This window comes from Carassius gibelio, chromosome B3 (genome assembly GCF_023724105.1).
Source record: "Carassius gibelio isolate Cgi1373 ecotype wild population from Czech Republic chromosome B3, carGib1.2-hapl.c, whole genome shotgun sequence".
Lineage (NCBI taxonomy): Eukaryota > Metazoa > Chordata > Actinopteri > Cypriniformes > Cyprinidae > Carassius > Carassius gibelio.
Genome location: NC_068398.1, coordinates 12209474 through 12228797, shown reverse-complemented (window position 1 = coordinate 12228797; position 19324 = coordinate 12209474). Strand labels below are relative to the sequence as shown.

The window sequence follows — 19324 nt, the reverse complement described above, 5'->3', positions numbered from 1 at the left end:
CTGGTTCAAAAAGATCCGGTTACATCGAATGATTCGTTCGCGAACCGGATATCACAAACTGCTTTGTTTTGAACTCTCTCACAACAGACAAGGAAGAGAAGACAATGATGAATTAAAGTCGTAGTTTTTGCTATTTTTTGACCAAAATGTATTTTCTAACTGATCCTCTGATGTCTCATAAGCCCCGTTCACACTGCAATTCCAGCAAATACACAGGTAAAGTGTTCTGGCAATTGTTCCCGGGTCACTCGATTTTGCACTTTCACACTGCTAGTGATTACCCGGGATATGTGCATGCTTTCATACACAACCCGTAAAGGTCCCTTAACGACACATGACATCACGGCGTGACGTAATGTACGAGTTGAAAACGTTAGGCACGTTATACTTTCAGTGAAGCAAGCAAACGATCTCGGCGTCAGTGCGGAAAGTGAGGAAATAACTGATCTCTGCTTCATTACAGTTTGCACAATTTTTTTTTTCTTCCTTCAAAACAGCCGGTAAAAGAGTTGCGCGATAACGTGCGTCATCACTACGACACGGCATTAGATCTGGCTTTTGTTCACACAGAGCTTGTCCCGGGATTGAACCCCGGCAATGTTACTAGGTACCCGACCCGGGTTCAATCAATCGTGACGTGTTTGCTTTCACACAGAAGGCGACCTGGCAATGTTCCGGTAATTTGCCGGGTCCGACGTGCAGTGTGAAAGAGGCTATGGACTACTTTAATGATGTTTTCATTAATAATTTAGATTTTTGGGTGAACTATCCCTTTAAGTTACTTGCTAGAATAATTGCTTTGACAAGTGTCGCCTTCACAGGAAAATGTTTACCTTAAAAAATTAAGTCATTAATTCACATCATTTTCTAAACAACAACAAAAAAAAAATATATATATATATATATATATATATATATATATATATATATATATATATATATATATAAATTTTGTTTCACAGAAAAATAACAGGGAACAGTATTTGGGAGGGAACATCATGAGGATGACTTTTTAATTTTGGGGTGAACATTTCATTTAAATGTCTATTCATTATTTACATATTTCACCCGTTAAAGAGAACTTAATTTGTTCATTTCCTTCTCAGGTTCTTCAAAAATGTCACTTCATCTCTATTCTTGATCCCGTAGCTGAGGAAAGAGGAAACACAATCAAAACATATTATAAATAATTCAAAGCACCATAAATACTGAGAAACAAAACGAACACAAGTTAACAAATTTCTTTCAACAGCAACTGATTATTTGGACTCACTCCTTCAGCTTTCTTTTGTCATCTTCTAACTTTTCTCCATTGAAAACCATATGAAATGACCTCCACACGTATTTCCTTGACAGGGAAAGTAGATTAGGGAAAAACAAAAAACAAATACAAAAGTACATCCTATACTTTTTTTCACATCTCACCAGCTGATGTGCTTCACACCTCCCTCTCGTTGTTGTTTTAGCTCCATATATCTGCAAATGGCTTTCTTCAGATCCAGAACCGTAGCAGACTGCACGACCACAATAGCTGTGAAGAGATTTGTTCCAGTTAGAATCAATAAATGTATAGCAGTTCCAAATAATTCCAAGAAAACTCACGCATGACTTCTTCATCAGCCTTACAAACACGAACAGTCATGGCTTGACCATATTCCAGAGCCACCTGAGAGTTCACCTCCTCCAAAGTGACCTGAACATTTAAAAGAACAGAAAAGATTTAGAATTCAAGACCTTATGAATTATTGCATTCAAATATGAAGCTTGTTTCAATTTTATTCTATTAAAACAAGTTGGATGGTCGACCTGAATTGGCAGGTCGCACAGTAAAGGGTCCTGGACCATCAGAGCCAGTCCTTCCTCAAAGATGTCAAGAAATTCAGAGTGTGGCAATGCCTCCTCATCATCTTCTTCTTCATCTTCTTGCTCTTCTTTAATTTCACCTACAACAGTTTTCTCTTCAATCTCGGCCTCGTCCACATTCTTTAGGCTTTCTTCCTTTAATTCATCCATGTTCAACTGATGACGAGCGAAAACTCCTTGATGCAAGTCTAGCATCCAGAAATACGAGACATTAAGGCGTCAAGTTCTTTCCATGTTTATTAAACCGATTAGTGAATTTAAACGGAATTATGGCACCGCTAGTAAATTATCTCGGATAAAATTGTAACATCTAACGTTACAGTTCTGTTGCGATCCAACATTACTTATCCATTTTTTTTTTTTAAAAAACACGCTGTCGGAATTTTTCTGTGATACACTAAAGTTTAGTTCCGCATACGTTTCTATGTTATATTTCCGAAATTGACTATATCATTCTTTACATTTAAATAATTTAATATAACATATATATGTATATAGTTCCTGACAGTTATATGTATATATAACATTATTATATAGTTAATGTTTATTTGCGTTTATATTTCGTTTCATGTCGGGCATAATATAGTGAGGCACGTTCACATTATGTGCTTCCTGTAGCGACCAGGCATGAGAATATGTAAACACCAACTTCAGTTGCATCAGAAAAAGAAAAAAAATAACAGTATTTAGTATACAATATTATTTATAACAGGTTGAAAATGCTCCTGTTTTGTCCAACTTGTGGGAATGTGTTGATCGTGGAGGAGGGACAGAGATGCTTCAGATTCGCGTGTAACACATGTCCATATGTGCACAACATCACGAGGAAGGTAACGAGTCACCATTACAACACAGAAACTTGTTTGGAACGTTCTGTTTAAATACGTGGTTATCTGTAGTTCGTTTTTGACCTTCGATTAGATTACTCGTGAAATAAAAGTATTGTTCAATTCCAACACGTGACGTGCAAACATGTGATTCTGAAACATAAGATTAATGTTTTTTCCATTATAACGATAAACATTCTAAATTCGCAATAAACAATGTGAACGTTCCATTCAAATGCATGTAATGCTGGAACAGAACGTGAACCTTACTTTTAGAACGCATGTAATACGTTTATTTGAATAAAATACATGATTCTACTGCATCTGAATATGAAAGACATGTTTTCTACATAGTATCAGCCAATGATACCTTTGTAGTAGGCGGGGTGTGTGGAATTAACTGTTGGTTGTTTTGACAGGTAAATAACAGAAAGTACCCCAAACTGAAGGAGGTTGATGATGTTCTCGGGGGCTCTGCTGCTTGGGAAAATGTGGATTCCACTCCAGGTAAAACCGTGTATTTTGTAGTGTATTATTATACAGTACCTGTATGCACAGTAAATATTTTACTACAAGTTCTGGTTGCTTTAAATGAATGTTTTCAATCATTCTCGATTCGTTTTGAGGTATAACACTTCATAATATTTCTTTGCAGAACCTTGTCCAAAATGTGAGCACCCAAGGGCCTACTTTATGCAGATTCAGACTAGGTCTGCTGATGAACCGATGACAACCTTCTACAAGTGCTGCAATATACAATGTGGGCATCGCTGGAGAGACTAAATCAGAGATCTCAGATTTAAACTTTATTATGTGGCTCAGAATATGTGCTCATAACAGAATATTCAGTTTTCATATAGAAGATTTATATTTATTTGTTGGAGCCAAAACTTTGTCATTGTGTATTTGGATTCAAAACGACAGACACCCCTTTATGCTTCATAAACTACTTTATTTTCACTTTTACAGAATGTGTATGTAATATATCATTATGACAGTAACTACATGAGCTTTGTTGGCCTGATGACTGATTTTTGTGTGGGTGTGTGTGCGCATGCAAGTAATAAAATTACTTTTCATATATGATACGGTTTGTCTTTTTATTTGTTCAGTCAGTCCATAAGTTTTGTTTTACATACACATTTGAGACTTGAGTTGAGCATGGCATCTGCTGTAGTGCCATATACTATTCTCAAGGCATCTATCTACAGCAGCATTCCGGCAACACAAGCTTGACACATCTATTGTCTGCAACAGCATCAAGTCACTTCACAAAGCAAGTAGACCTACATAGTCAAGAGCATATTAAAGGGAGCCAGACTGGGCTGTGCAAGTAAACCCTATGGTCATGCATACATATTTACTGGAGATTATCTTCCAATAATCAAACAGACATGTCGTTTTTGCAGATGACGGCGAGGTGTCTTGATGTTATTACAGGTCATGGTTGATAGGATGGAATTAAGCTGGATGGGATGAGGTCATTCTTTTTTTTTCAGTCAGACAATGCTGCTGAATACTTTGAAATCATATTCATAATTTAATGTGGCAGTTTGTAATACCTGCATATAATTCAGTGTTTGTTTCTGATTAAAAAGATCATACAATAAGGCTTTTGTGAATTCACAGAGCGACTGTTATGTTTTGTGTTAAATAGTACAATGGAAAGATGGAAAGTCTGATTGTTAATCAGCTATAATGTTGGCAGATTGTCTACCAGAGAAACATATTTATTATCTAAATCCTCATTTAAAACTACACTATGGAACTTTTTGAGTAAATACTTACTTAATTCGCCCAAATTTAGTTATCCTATAATATTCAGTTAGGATGGATTTCGCGGGAAATTGCATAGGCTACTACGACATTCTTCCGTGCATTACATTATTTATCAGCATATATCCGTAAGCCGAGAAATCTCTTGTTGTGGGAAAAGAGCGAAGCTTAAAGTTTGCTGTCACAACTAATGATAAAAATTTACCATAGATCATTCAAAATAGTATATCGCGATTGTAAAATCAAAGAAACCACGCACAACGATACAGCGGTCCGTCGAACTACATTCATCCGCTTTAGAGGACCGGAGCCGAAGCACATCAGCACAACCAAAACAATGTTCTTCCGCAAGACACATGCAGGGTTTTTTTTATTAAATTTTTTTTTTAAACCGCTACAGACCCAAATGTTACTTAGTGTAGTTTTAAGAAAAAGATGAAAAAAAAAAAAAAACTGAGGTTATATACATATATAGTCTGAGCACTGCTGATGTTGTAACTTTTAAATTTCGTACCATTTCAGCAGTAAATCACATTTATGGACAGAACAAGACGAACAGAAAATTTACAGTTTCGAAGCCAGGACAGACAACTAATTATTTATATATATAAATCACAATCTGACCACAAACAAAAAAAACAAACAAAAAAAAACAAAACAAAGGAAATGCAGGACAACCATCCCATGTTGCCCAAAGTATTAATAAGCAAAGGGTTAATCTGCTTTGAATTATGCAGCCCAGTGCAGCAACCAGCACAGGGTGACACAGTGAGGGAACATATGGCCCAATAGAGCGCTATGCAAGATTACAGTGATTTCATGCAGCGTCCTTCATCATGCCGGTGAACTCAAACAGCAAAGCAGCTTTGAACAGCTTTAACCAGAAATGTGGAGGACTACGACTTCACAATGGCAAGTAGAAATGACAAAATATGCAACAACCACTTCTAAATATGTTCTGCAGCAGAATAACTGTCCATCGATGCTTGTCTGTTATTCTAGATGTTTCTACCCCAACCTTAGTATCAGCAAACACAGATCTATCTACCGTAATAATGATTAATAAACTGACCTGAATAGCAGATGATAGTTTACAGAAGTCTCAAACAGCCTACTGACAACACAGAACTGCTAGTAAAGTGGTTTGAAAAGCACCATGGCTATAATTTTCATTCACAGTTCAAAATAATTAAGTGTGTTTTGGTTGAATTGTTCCTAGCATGACATCTCTAAAGTACTAAAAGTAGATTGAGATGGACATACAGATCCCTTTTCCAATAGAAATAATTCCTCTAAGACGACACAGTGCCTGTTACATTGATACACATTTATCAAATCGACTTGAAATGAGCCTTATCGACAAATCCAAAACAAAAGTGAAAGAGAAAAAAAAAATCCCATGACATTTGCATAAAATGCCAAATACTGTGACATTTTCACATGTAAAAGCAACAATGTTACTCAAGGACCTCAAAAGTCCCAGCCATCAAAGACTTTCATTTTAATAGGTTAAAATAAAACAATAATGCATACAATAATAATCCTACAATCCAACAACACTGACCCTGAAGTGAACTTCGCTACTCTATAATATTCACAAATGAGCTTTGCGAGGTTAATATTTTCACATATTTTCTAAATGTATACTTTGCTCTACTGCTAAAATAAAAATAAAACAGTACTTGGATGACACAATGTAACCCTGACCATTGTGCATATAAAATCTACCGATCCTTCAATGACCGCTGCTTAATTTTACAGGCATCAGTAACTATGTCAAAATGAGTGAGAATCAATAGTTAGATGAAGTGAGAAGTGGCTGGAAAGATGAGCTGTCAGCTTGGGCAAAATGAACACGAAAAAGCGAGTCATCAACACCCACCAGAACGAGGTCACAGCAAGATCGTTGATGGGATAAAGTGTTAGCATATGCGCTTGTATGTGTAAATATAGCCCTTGCAGTTCGGGCAAGTGTGTGTCACATCCTTGAGTTCGTCAATAAAACAGGGGATCAAGCAGCAACCTAGATCACACCTGCAAAACAAAGACAAAAGTCAGAAGGAATCTCAAAAAGGTACTACTGTAGGCTCATTATGTATTCATTTATTCAAAACTAAATTAAAAATACAATTCAGACGCACGATGATCTGAACACACCATTTCTGCTTTGAAAACGGCTTTAATTTCTGTACTTAAATTCATGTACAACACCATTCAAAGGTTTGAATCAGTAAGGTTTTGAAATAAAATGAACACTTTTATTCACTAGAGATGGTTTAAATTGATCAAAAGTCAAAGTAAAGACTTTTATAATATTACACACACACACACAAAAAAAAAAAAAAATCTTCAAATAACGCCTGTTCTTTTAAATTTCTTTTTATCATGGTTTTCCAGAAAAATAATAATGGTTTTCAATTGATAATAATAATAATAATAATAATAAGTGTTTAAGAAAAAGAACTGTCAAGAAAAAAACTTAACAGAAAGTCGATTTCACAGAGATGTCCAGTGTTATTTTAGTATCACTGTGAGACTGTTATTGTTTTTATTAATATATGTATATAAATTGCCGTTTCCATTGTTTAGTTTTAGTAATCTTGTGTTTGTCATATTAGTTGTTTTATTTATCTATGTCGATTTTATTCATTTTTATTTCAGTTTGAGTCATTTAGTAAATCAAGTTACAGTAAATGCTGAAATTAATGCAGAAATTATAGATTTTTTAATACTCCATTTCAAATAACAAGGTCATTTTATGGTTGTGGTATTAGTTTTAGTTTACCTCGACTATAATAACCCTGCAGAGGATATCATCAGATCACACGGTGCTGTCCGGTTCCACAGCTCACTTACCCGACAAAGAAGCAGAACATACAGAAGAGAGTGTTCATGAGGCCGATGTCGTGGCTGATGTGGGTGCTGATGGGCTGTTGGCAGTGTGGACAAACCGTCTGCACTGGATCCGTCTGGAACATCTCCCCCTGTAGAACCGTCACTGTGGTAGTGGTGGCACCAGGAGGGGCGAGGACTGTGGCTGTGTGACCTGGAGCAAAGTGACTGGGCCCCGGACCATAGTGCTCGGCTATCGGATGAGGAAAGTGTCCAGGCGGAGCATAGTAACCACCTGCAGCACATCATTATTTTTTACAGTTATCTCGTACACAACAAATCTCGTAGACAATGAAGCTTGAATTTAGTTTATAATGAGAAAAGGTAAGGGAAATCTAGTATTAGTTCATATTAAATGTTTTCTTAAAGGGACAGTTCACCCAAAAATGAAAATTCTGTCATTAATTTCTCAGCCTCGTGTCGTTCCAAACCTGTAAGACACAAATTAAGCAAGGGAACTACCACATTCAAGGCCCAGAAAGGTAGTAAGGACATTGTTCAACCTTTATTTTATGAAGCTACCAGAATAATTTTTGCGCACAAAGAAAACAAAATGACTTTATTCAACAATTTATTCTCTTCTATGTCAGTCTTTGACGCGCGTTCACGAGAGTTACACAATGCAGGAAGGTCTTGCGGGTTTGGAATGATGTGAAAGTGAATAACTAATGACAGAAATTTCAGTTTTGGGTGAACTTTCCCTTCAAAAAAAAATGAAGTCAATGGGAACCAAAACTGTTTGGTTCTTCAAAATATCTTCTTTTGTGTTACACACAAGAAAGAAAGTCATGCAGGTTTAGAATGACATGAATGATGAGAGAATATTAATTTTTTCATGATCTTTTCCTTTACAAGATTTTAAAAGTGTAAATTCGGTCGGAGTGAGTTATTACATTTTAATTCAAGATTAAAACACAAGCTTTTTTCTATCAAATAATATACACACCAATCAATCATAATGTGTATTAAAAAAAGAGAAAAGGATTCATTTTGTGCAATACTGCTCCTAGCCCTGACACATCACTTTTAGTTTCACTGTGAACGGAAAAAATGACCTGTTCCTAGAAACATGTTGCATCACAGCAGATTTTGATTTCAATTGACTACGAATTCTTCTTTCTGAAGTGCTAACGATTTCAGTTAGGAAGGCACTCTCACCGTGAGGATGAGGCATGGGCATCGGCATGTGCACAGGCTTAGGCATGGGACCTTCTCCTGGGACGTGTGGAGGAATAAAGCCTGATTGTGTAGCTTCATAAGGCGGAGGTCCATATTCTGGAGGCAGTGGCTGCCCTTGTGGAGGTCCTGTTGTTACTGGAGCACTGGCTGCTGAGGAAACACACACTTAGATACAAGAAACGACAACACATATGCCTTCTACTAGATTTGCTAGTGGTTGTAAAACAATTAAGGTATATAAAACGTATTTTAAAAGAGATATATATCAAAGAGACTGTCTATAATGTCTATAAAGATGAGAAAAATATCTAGGAATTTACCAGGAACTGGAGGCTGCCCATTTTTCTCCATGAGAAGCGGGGCACTGGGGCCCCCTGGGTAAGGAGGAGGAGGGTCACTGGACATGTTGGTTCCCTGGAAGGAGGCCAGAGAAGGAAGCTCTCCTCACTCTGCGCTGACGTTCAAGCAGCGTTTCTGAGGGGAACACAAACAGGCCGCACGGTTCAGTAACCACACAGTGTAATGTGATAGTGCCATCCCTGACTACTGTTGCCGAGGCATTTCAAGCACATCCAATTATCATCGATTTGCAGCGGCTCATTGCCTCTACATTCCACCTGAGCCCACAAATAAAAACAATATGTCCATAAGCATGAATTATCTGCTCTTATGAACACCGATTAATAAGGGTCTGTCCGTCAAGCCACCTGTATCCCAATACTACAAGTTATGAGATAAAACACTGTTCTGTGTGTGATCATCTTCGAGTCTGAGGTACACGCTACATCAATATACTTCATGAAAAACCCTTCAAAAGTTAAGATTTTTTTTTAAAGGTTTTGGGTTAATAAGATTTTTTAAAGTAATTTAAGATTTTACTCAGGAAGGACACATTAAATTGATTAAAACAGACACTACAAAAGATTTATATATTTATATGAAAACAAACAACAATTAATATTTTCATTATTAAGCAAGGATGCATTAAACTGATCAAAGGTGAAAGTGATTTATTTTCAAATAAATGCTGTTCTGTTGAACTATAATGATGATGATAAGAAATGTTTCTTGAGCAGGAGACACTGTAGTCTGGAGTTTTAGCTTTGTATCACGGAAATAAATTACATTTTGGAATATTTTCTAAATATAAAACTGCTATTTTTAATTGTATAACATTCACAATACTTTATGTTTTAACAAATAAAGGCCGTCAAAAGAGACAAATATTAATCATTTCCTTCATAAATATATATATTTTTTAAAATCTTACCAACCTCAATGTTTTGAATGGTAGTGTATAATGCATAATCCTCATGATATATGTGCCTGAATGGTGAAGTGCATCGTCCTACCTGATGTTTAAAGATAGTTAGGTTAGATAGCAAGCTAGTTAGTACAACTGTTCAAGATTGTACCAAAAATTACAGAAATCTACAGCTAGAATAAAAACAGACAAATTAAATAATAACTAGTATACCATGCAGTGTTATGTAAGTGTAATCTTCAGCACCTGGGTTTAAGTAGACAGTTTGGGCCTTTGAGAAGTTAAAGTAATAACATTTACAGTAGAAACAATAGCACAGTATTCTTGGAACCATGTAGGTCAAGACTAACTAGAGGTCAAACACTGTGTCCTTCAAGTGAAATGTGTGTCATTTTGTAGGGGGAAAAAGAAAATTATTTCATTTTTAGAAAAACCAAATGCAAATTAGAAACAAGATCTTTATGTAAACAGCACCTCATTTGGAAGCCAAATCGAAGTATAGGCATAACAATATGCCAATATTGTAACATCATAGCAGTATCCCCTTTCATGATCTGGCAGGTGATATAAACACATCTAATTTGCATTTTATGGAATGGTTACCACCACCAGTCAATGAATGATGGGGATGAAGCAGGAAATATGAAAACAAAAGCATGTGTCTACTACTAGGCTATATGTGGAGCATATCAATGTTTTGTGAACCAAACGGCTGTTGATTTATGAGAGTAGTTTGTTGCCCAGTTCACATCCTGTATTTTATTTGAGATAATGGAAAATGATTACACAGAATGCTTCTCCATAACCACAAATCTCGCACATTTCTCCTGTGTCATTAGGGCATTTAAATATAATACAAATCTGATATACAAGACATTGATAACATTGAATGTATCTGAATATATTATCCACGCTGACTGTACACCAGCTTATATACCAGCATAAAATAACAGCGCCTGCTATAGGTCAGTGGTGGTACTGTTCTTCTACAGCAGGTATATAATATATTTTAACAAAACCATTCTAATTAACCAACATTAATTACATTTTTTACAACTTCTGGATGGTTGAACATGCTTGGCATGGTTTTATGTATAAATTTGTTCAATGTTAGCTGCAGGGAATCCAACAATATGATTAAGGTTGGTGTTTGGCTAGTTTTAACATGTCCAAATGACCAACCAACCAGCACAAAAGTTGGTGTGTTTGGCAGGGTTTCTAAAAGGTAAATCACTTTTTAAGAAATGCGACACAATTCGTCAATATGGTTGCTTAATGCATTTGCATTTTGTATTAGCAACACTTTACACTTTGAGAATAAAACTTTCAACAGATCTTCATTTAACTGTAGTTCATTTTACTTTTTTTTTTTTTTTTACTCTACTCTCTGATCAAACTGCAAAAAAGAGTGATGTTCTTGATTGTTAAATCAAGATGCATTTAGGCTATTTGTGAAGCAATAAGACATAGGCTAAAATAAGTCTCGTCTTGTTAGAAATGTATCTGCTAATTGTGTCAGAAAAATCTGCTTAATTCAAACAGAAAACAAGTTGGGTTTTTCTACAACCCAACACTGGTTTAAGCATAAACTCACTTGACTTTTTTCAATTTGCATCTAAATGAACCTTGATTTAAGGATGTTAAGAGATTTGTTTTAGAAAACAAACCAAACATACCTTGTAAGATATACAATTTTATAATGCATGCATGCATAGTTTAATGGCTTGAATTTAATACTTTCTGCTTTGATTTAAGACCTTTTTTGGCCTCACTAGATTGTTCTGGTGCTTTCTGGAGTAGACGATGCGCTCAAACAGAGATCAGCGATTATCCATCCAACCTGTTTCATCGCCTCTAGCACCGATGACATAAGACTGCCCTAACATTCACATCACTACACTATTACTGTGATTCTCCATGACAAATAACAGCAAATTGCTGATTGTGTCATTAGTTACTAGGCTCTCATCATTAACAAGAAAAGGCTACCGTTATTCTAGCTAAAATAAGCCACAGTATCTGACGTTATACTATCCCCAAATATAGCACACAAGTGTAAAATGACTCTTTGTTGCATACATGGGATCCTCATTCATCGCAGTAGACTCAGCAACAAACCTGGCTAGCTAACATGTCTCACTGTCATTTAGTAACGAAGTCTAACGGTTAAAAAGCCAAGCATTATATACAAACGAAACGTAACAACTTTCCCAGACCGATAAACATCGTTAGCGATTAAAATCACTCATCGATGCAGAACGTTACTAGTGAATGATGCGAGGACAGGCCTGGCGGTTGCCGCCACGCTCCCAGCCAACAAAACACAGACTAACAGTCACTCAGACAACACACCGTTACCTTCTGGGTCCACCGTGTTTATGAAAAGATCAGGCCTGACAACTTTTCAGTGCTTTCCAGCTCATATGTTCACGTTTGTAGCCCCACTTTTCCAGTAACATCCGCTGCTGGGAAGGATTTGACGTAAACATGGGAGACGGGAGGTGTGTGTGAATCCCACTGGCGAGTTTACATATCCTACTATGGCCGAGGCTTGGACTGTGAATATGAATTAGGTTGAGATGACCTCTTGCGAGGTTACAAAGCAACGTCAGCATTGCGTAATTAATATTCACGTGTTAAGGTTTCGAGGCAAGTTTTCCCTCTTTTACTGAGAAGCATAATTAAAGGGAACACAGTAAGGAACATATGTGACCCTGCCTGAACCACAAAGCCAGTCATAAGGGTCCTTTTTTAAATTAAAAATAAATAAGCTTTCCAATTATGTTTGTTAGGACAGGACAATATTTGACCGAGATATTTGAAAATCTGGAATCTGAGGGTGCAACAAAAATCTTAATATTGAGGAAATCGCCTTTAAAGTTGTCCAGGTGAAGTTCTTAGCATCTCATAGAACGGGTATATTTCTAGCAATATCCAACAATAAAATGGTTATAATTATCTTTAAAAAAAAATCATTACAGGATATGTCTTGCTACAAACGTTATATAAGAGAATCATTTGTCTGATGTCAAATGCTCAATACAATGCACTTCACCCTAGTTTTTCATGTGATGCTATGTCAGAACATGGGATCAGCATATTTTAAACGGATTCAAAGAAAATCAGTCTGCTAAAACAGATTAAGCTATAAATAAACAGATAAAGACTGCAATAAAAGTGTTCTTGTGGCTCAGTGGCAGAGCATTATGTTAGCAGCGCAAAAGATTGTGGGTTCAATTTCCAGGAAACACTCACAAATGTATGTCCTAAATGTACTGTAAGTCGCTTTGGATAAAAGTGTCTGCTAAATTAATAAATGTGGTTAAAAAAAAAATCTTAAAGATTCTTAAATGTGTTATCCCACAGTCCTCCCTTTGAGAGTTCTAATAACTCTAACATTTAAACCTTCATAAGTCCATTCGATGTCCTATTTTTGTAAACAATCCCCCTCTTGCAATAATTGAATAAGTTACAGGCGCATATGACTTATGCAGTGTCTTGTCCTAGATTAATTTAGGTCTAATAGTTATTTTTAGAACCATAACTGTATGACATGACCTTCCATATCATATGTGTCAACAGTTATGGCTCTAAAAATGTCAAAGAAACTACATGATTGATGACAAGAAAACATGTAGCAGAAGAGTGGAAGTCCTGAAGTCAGTCCACAGCACCTGAATAGCTGTGAAGTCTGTTTTCTGTAGTCCATTTCCCACATAGGTTCTGGTTCACTCATAAGACTGGCGCCCTTCTAGCAATGGCACTAGTCGCGTTAGTACCCTGGGGTTGCAGAGACGAAGATGTGCTAGGTGATGTGGATCTCAGCTCACTTCATCTCCTGGTTGCTGCGATGACTCCGAGACTGTATGTGCGCATTTAAGGTACATAAACAATGACAGTTTGCAACAGGGCTGAGGGCTGGGTTGGAAAATATGTGACGTCATTATGTTTTTTAATTTAATCAATGTTGATTATGAAAGTGAGCATGCATCATGAAAAAGATATGATACATCATGAGATGTGCAATATGTCCGGAGACATGTGTAAAACATTTTGACCACTTCATTAATTTTTGTATTGTAGTCTCTTTTTTTTACAAGATTTTCATTTGGTATAAATTTTATCTTAATTTTGATAAATGTTTTATCAACCAATTGCCTGTATTTAATAAATAAGAAGCAAACATATAGCAGACAATGTAATAAGCCGCCAACACGATCACTTGACCCGAAGCGGGTGATCACTTGCATTGCAAGTGAACTAGACTAGAGGGTGCCGAAACTCAGCATGTGCCTCACAGATTTGAGAAATATAGGCTATCTATCGAAAGCTTGTAATGTTTACTTTTAAATGAAAATATTCAAAACCAAAATTAATAGGCTACTCTCTGAATATGTAATCTCTCTGGTGTTCATGGCGAGACCCCATCTTCTACTTTATCTTTGCAGTGATACAAAAAACACCAGTTTATTAATAAATAATTAAATGTCTCCTTGCTATTTTAGACACATTCAAATTGGATTTTTCCGGCTTCATTAAGGACTTCTTTGCCAGAAAATCAATATAGAAAATATTGAGATGAGAGAGACAACAGCAATTGATGAGAGAGAGAGGAAACAGCAAGTGATGAGAGAGAAACAACAGCAAGTGATGAGAGAAAGAGAACAGCAAGTGATGAGAGAGAGAGAACAGTAAGTGATGAGAGAGAGAGAACTGTAAGTGATGAGAGAGAGAGAACAGCAAGTGATGAGAGAGAAAACAGCAAGTGAAGATAGTTGAAATGTGAAGCTATTTTGTTGCTTTGATGTTTATAGTTACATTTGTTTCTGGGGCTGTGGTGGCAGATAATAATATCTGCTATTCTTTCCACTCACACCTGTTTGTTAGTTTGGGTTGTGCTGCTTGTGTTTCCAGATCATAATTAAATGGTTGATTCTAAGCACTGGGCCTTGTTTGTATTTGTGGTTTGTTTGTAATGTTCAATTTTTAATTTTACCTACATCTTTATGTTGTGGTCCACCACTTGAAGGAATATAAAGAAAACACTGTAGTGTTGGCCGTCATCTTTGTCACAGTTTTTTTTTTTTTTTTTTTTTTTTTTGTGGGGGGGTGGGGGGGGGGGGGGGGGGGCTCACACAAAGAGCAGCCTAGGGGCCCCTGACCAATTCAATCCACCCCTGCCTGTAGTTGGTAAGCAAACTTTATTGTGCAACATCTCCACCCTTTAATGGAACATCAGTCATAACAAACATCATAAACCAAAGATGATTGGTTGAGGGACTGAAGTGTGCTGTAGTATATCCTTGAAGGCTTTGAGTGAACTTAACTCAAAGTACACTATTAAGCAACACTTAATAGACAGAGCCGTAGATCACTGACAAGCTATGCAATATCGGGTTCATTATCCCAGATGAATCGCCTTCGATAATGAACGTGATATTGCGTAGCTTGTCTGTTTATTAAGTGCCGCTCCATTTGAAAGCAGGTGATGGTGATTTAGCGATAATCAGGGAACCAGATTTAATGACTAGATGCGCATGATCATACTGTTACCCAGCCCTAGTTGACACACTGTAACTGCTACTAACCTTCTTTGACTGAACAGAGGATGAACTTTCTTCCCTGGCAAAGCAGAGGATAACTAGTCTGTTAACCAAACCCTGCAGCTGTCTGTTAACACTTCTCTGACAGTGCAAAGGATAACCACACTTAACTGGTCTGTAGTGGTTCTTTGGATAGAGTTATATTGACCAAATTGTCGTTGAGCTGAAAAAAAAAAGGATTTTTAATTCAGTCTGGAACAATGTGAGGCGAAAAGCTCTATCGGGGTCACGGCACCAAAACTGTTGGAAACGCAGAAGCGAACACCAGGAGACTGACAGATCAGCTTAATCCAGCTACCTCCAGCTAAAACCAGCTAAGACCAACCAACCAGCTTTCAGCAGCTGGAAACCTTTTTCCTGGGGATATATTTTATTTGTTAACCCTCTATGGTACGGAGTTTCCATATGGCAACAATTTATTTATACTCATTTCCTTGTTATTCTAAAAAAAACTACGATATATAACATTATGGGAATTAAAAGGGTAGGCCTTAAGGTAGCCAATGATGTGCTGTTTTTAATCACATGGCAACTGAATGTCCTCCTAAAACTCCTTTTCCCATGGTCAACCTCACCCGTTGAAGTGCTCCAGAAATTGCTCTATTAACCTTATTTCTAATCTTTTCTCAAGGGGTATTTTTTGCAACATCTTTGGTAAGTAAATTAGATATTTTAATTCATAAATCAATTTTGTCTAACATAGTTTACTGTAAATTAAGAAAATATCAAGGTTGCCATGTGGCAACTCTGTACCACTATGGAAAAATAGGTGCGTTGCCATATGGCAACACTGTACCACAGTGGAATTGCAGTAATGTATTTCCCCATTTGGATTTTTTTATAGATAGTAGCATCAATACAATTATCACATTTATTTAATGCTTTGAAGTGTTTGTTGTAGTATAGTTGTATTTATGTATAAATAACAAAATTATGTCTTCTTTTCAGAAAATGAATACAGTAATATTTTATGGAAAGGGCAATAGGAAGAGTGCAGAGTTTGCCTGTCATGGAGAAGAAAGGGAAGTGCAATTACCCTGGTTGCAGGGGGATCATCCGCATGAAGTGCAGCAAATGTGACTTGCACCTTTGCATCACAGCTAAAAGGAACTGCTTTTTGCAGTTTCATGGGATGTCAGTTGGCTTGAGACGGGTGCACATGGATGGACTGGAAAAACCCACACTGAGGGGCAGCTGTGCCCTAATGGTCAGAGTGTTGGACTAGTTACCCAAAGGTCAACAGTTTGAGTCTTGGTGCTGGTTGTAGGTGGGAGGTTGTGAATGAAAAGCACTCTTTTCCACCCTCAATACCCATGGCTGAAATGCCCTTGAGCAAGGCACTGAACCCCCAGTTGCTCCCCGGGTGCTGGATCTATAACTGCCCACTGCTCTGGGTGTGTTCACGGTGTGTTCACTTCTCACTGCTGTGTGTGTGCACTTGGATGGGTTAAATGCAGAGCACCAATTACAAGTATGGGTTACCAAACTTGGCAAATGTGACAACTTTCACTTTTCACTTTACTTCAGGGAGCCGCCTATCATAATACCTGTATTTTATGTTTTCATGTTCTACATGGTATTAGTGCATGTTCCAAGCTACCATACATTTACTTAACTTGTATAAAATACTTTCAAAAATATTTTTTTTTTGTTGGAAACTTTATGTATGTAAAACAATAAAAAGTTGATGAATTTGATATCCATATATGGTACAAAAGCACATTTTTTTGTCCGTTTGCAAGCATTTTAATAATACTTTTAAGTACCATTTTGAAGTTTAAATGATAGGAACCTACCTACTTTTGGTTTGCACGAGTTCCAAGTATAACAATCTATCAATATCTAAAAGAAATGTCAATTTAAATAGAAAAGATAATCATAATTTAATAGAAAAATTACTTTTTTGGCTTTTTTCCATTGTGGTACACTGTTGCCAAAAGGCAACGTTTTCCTAAATACCCCCCAAAAGAAAAAATTCACAAAATCTTTTTGGATTTGTATAATTGAAGCTATTTCATGTAATAAAAACTTATTTTTAAAAAAATATTTCATGGTTAGAACATAATGCTTACCATAGAGGGTTAAGTGTAATAAGCAGAATAATGTAGAATCGCTTTTGTTACTGCCCCAAAATTCACAGTTTTCGCTGGATTTTGTACCGTCTCAATAAACTTACAATAATGCACAATGAACAAATTGAAAACTGATATTTCAAGGCTAAAAATAAAGGGAAAGAAAGAAAACAAAAGAAATAAAGAAACTCAACATACAGTTAACACTTTAATGAAGGCCAAAAAAATCACCAATTTCATCATGAACATATTTAAAGTTATTTTGAATGTTTTGTAACATTTGTAACTAAAAAAACATGTTTGAAGGATCTAAGGGTTCTTTGTACAGAAACATGTCTGTTGCATGAACAGTAAAAATATATATTTGTGTTGTTGGTTTTCCTTTCTTCTATATTCATTTATTAATTTAATCTTTTAATAATTGTATTATTAAACATATTCTAATTTATTATATTCATTTGACCATTTATAACTGTTTTCCATTGTTGTTTAAACTTGTGATTGTGTAATTTCAAGTTTTTTTCTTCACAAGTAAGAGACAAGACATAAAAGATCAATTTCAAGGTAATTTTCCACTACTGCTTGTTGTATAATAACACAACACTTCTTGGATTTGTACTGGTGCAGACAAGACTTGCTGATAGCTGGTTTTGGATATCAGACCATACTCTGCCGACTGGGTTTTGGATACTAGACAAACTCTCTGGCAGGATCCAGCATTCAGGGTCGGATCTGAAATGTCTGACATGGAGACTTTCATTAGAAGCTACTAAATGTTACTGGGTCCGGATGGCAACATTTCACAGCAGTTAAATAAACAACAATAAATAAGAAGTTCTCGTCATAGCAACATCTTTGATAATAAAGAGGAAATTATGCCGTCTTCCATTGCTCCCGATTCTCACTTTCGATTGGAATTTGCTTGGTGACTGACTGATGGTACATAATAGTCTTTATATTGCTCAGTATTAGTCATTCGTAGGTGTTTCCAATCAAACCTCCAAAACAGATTAAACAGATGGAACTCTATTCTACTATAGCAATTCATAATTTATGTGCTTGTGCTTGTGCAGTATTTAATTTCACTCTCATGTCACAGAGACACTAGAGTAAATGATTCAGTGATTCACTTTCAGGATAATGTAAGATTTATACACAAACATGGTTGCTGATCAAGTGTTGTGAATCATTCATTATTTAACCATTTAAATGAAGAATGATTCATTTGGTGAATGATGCTTTTAATCTTTTAGCCTAATATTTGATATTAATGACCACTTGTGACCAATGACCATCAATTGAACCTCAGATTTGTACCAAAAACTGTTATAAACGTATTATTCTTCTCCTATGGTGTCTGAATTGGATAATGGATCCTTGTAAACTTTGCAAACACATGGTGTCACTTCTTTCATGTCTGCCACCAAACACTGGTCAGAATGGCATATGAGGTTTCAGAAATACTGTATATTCAGCACCTGCAGTCTATTTCACAGGATCCCAGGCCCCAGTCAGCATGCTCTCTCAGCCTGATGCTGTGGATGAACACTCACCATTTAAGTCAGGCAGATGTTTCTGGTTTTTGTCTTGTTGTATACTGTAACTACCACAAGAGGGCATTGTATGCAATAAAACCGAGCCATTGTCTGCCTTGGATCCTTTGGAAAATGTGTTAAACATTCCAATTGGTTTTTGTTGTTTTCCATGTTAAATTCCTGTGTAAGCATCAAATTATATCTAAAATAATAATAATTAAAAAAGCATACTGTATCAATCAACCCCAAGCTTCGCCCATAGATGTTCTGGTAATCTAAATTAATGAAATTATGAGGAACCACCGAGTCACCC

General features: G+C 36.3%; 3 protein-coding genes across 4 annotated transcripts; 1 reads left to right on the top strand and 2 right to left on the bottom strand.

Annotated features, from left to right (window-relative positions):
- Positions 1–982: 982 nt before the first annotated feature.
- Positions 983–2245, bottom strand: LOC127953571 (U11/U12 small nuclear ribonucleoprotein 25 kDa protein). Its single transcript, XM_052552773.1, has 5 exons — positions 1807–2245; positions 1603–1693; positions 1426–1531; positions 1274–1348; positions 983–1149 (listed from the first exon to the last, which is right to left on the bottom strand). The coding sequence occupies exons 1-5, from the start codon at positions 2056–2058 to the stop codon at positions 1092–1094; spliced, it is 582 nt and encodes a 193-aa protein (XP_052408733.1). The 5' UTR covers positions 2059–2245; the 3' UTR covers positions 983–1091.
- Positions 2246–2457: 212 nt separating this feature from the next.
- Positions 2458–3776, top strand: LOC127953572 (DNA-directed RNA polymerase III subunit RPC10). Its single transcript, XM_052552774.1, has 3 exons — positions 2458–2693; positions 3110–3197; positions 3346–3776. Exons 1-3 carry the CDS (start codon positions 2583–2585, stop codon positions 3471–3473), a joined length of 327 nt encoding a protein of 108 aa, XP_052408734.1. The 5' UTR covers positions 2458–2582; the 3' UTR covers positions 3474–3776.
- On the bottom strand, positions 3622–12372 carry LOC127953570 (cell death-inducing p53-target protein 1). Of its 2 annotated transcripts, none has more exons than XM_052552772.1 (5): positions 12160–12372; positions 8858–9011; positions 8517–8684; positions 7323–7593; positions 3622–6500 (listed from the first exon to the last, which is right to left on the bottom strand). In XM_052552772.1, exons 2-5 carry the CDS (start codon positions 8940–8942, stop codon positions 6389–6391), a joined length of 636 nt encoding a protein of 211 aa, XP_052408732.1. In that variant the 5' UTR covers positions 8943–9011; positions 12160–12372; the 3' UTR covers positions 3622–6388. The 2 variants fall into 2 exon arrangements, with proteins under 2 accessions (XP_052408732.1, XP_052408731.1); XM_052552771.1 differs by having other exon boundaries at positions 8517–8687; positions 12160–12370.
- Positions 12373–19324: the final 6952 nt, after the last annotated feature.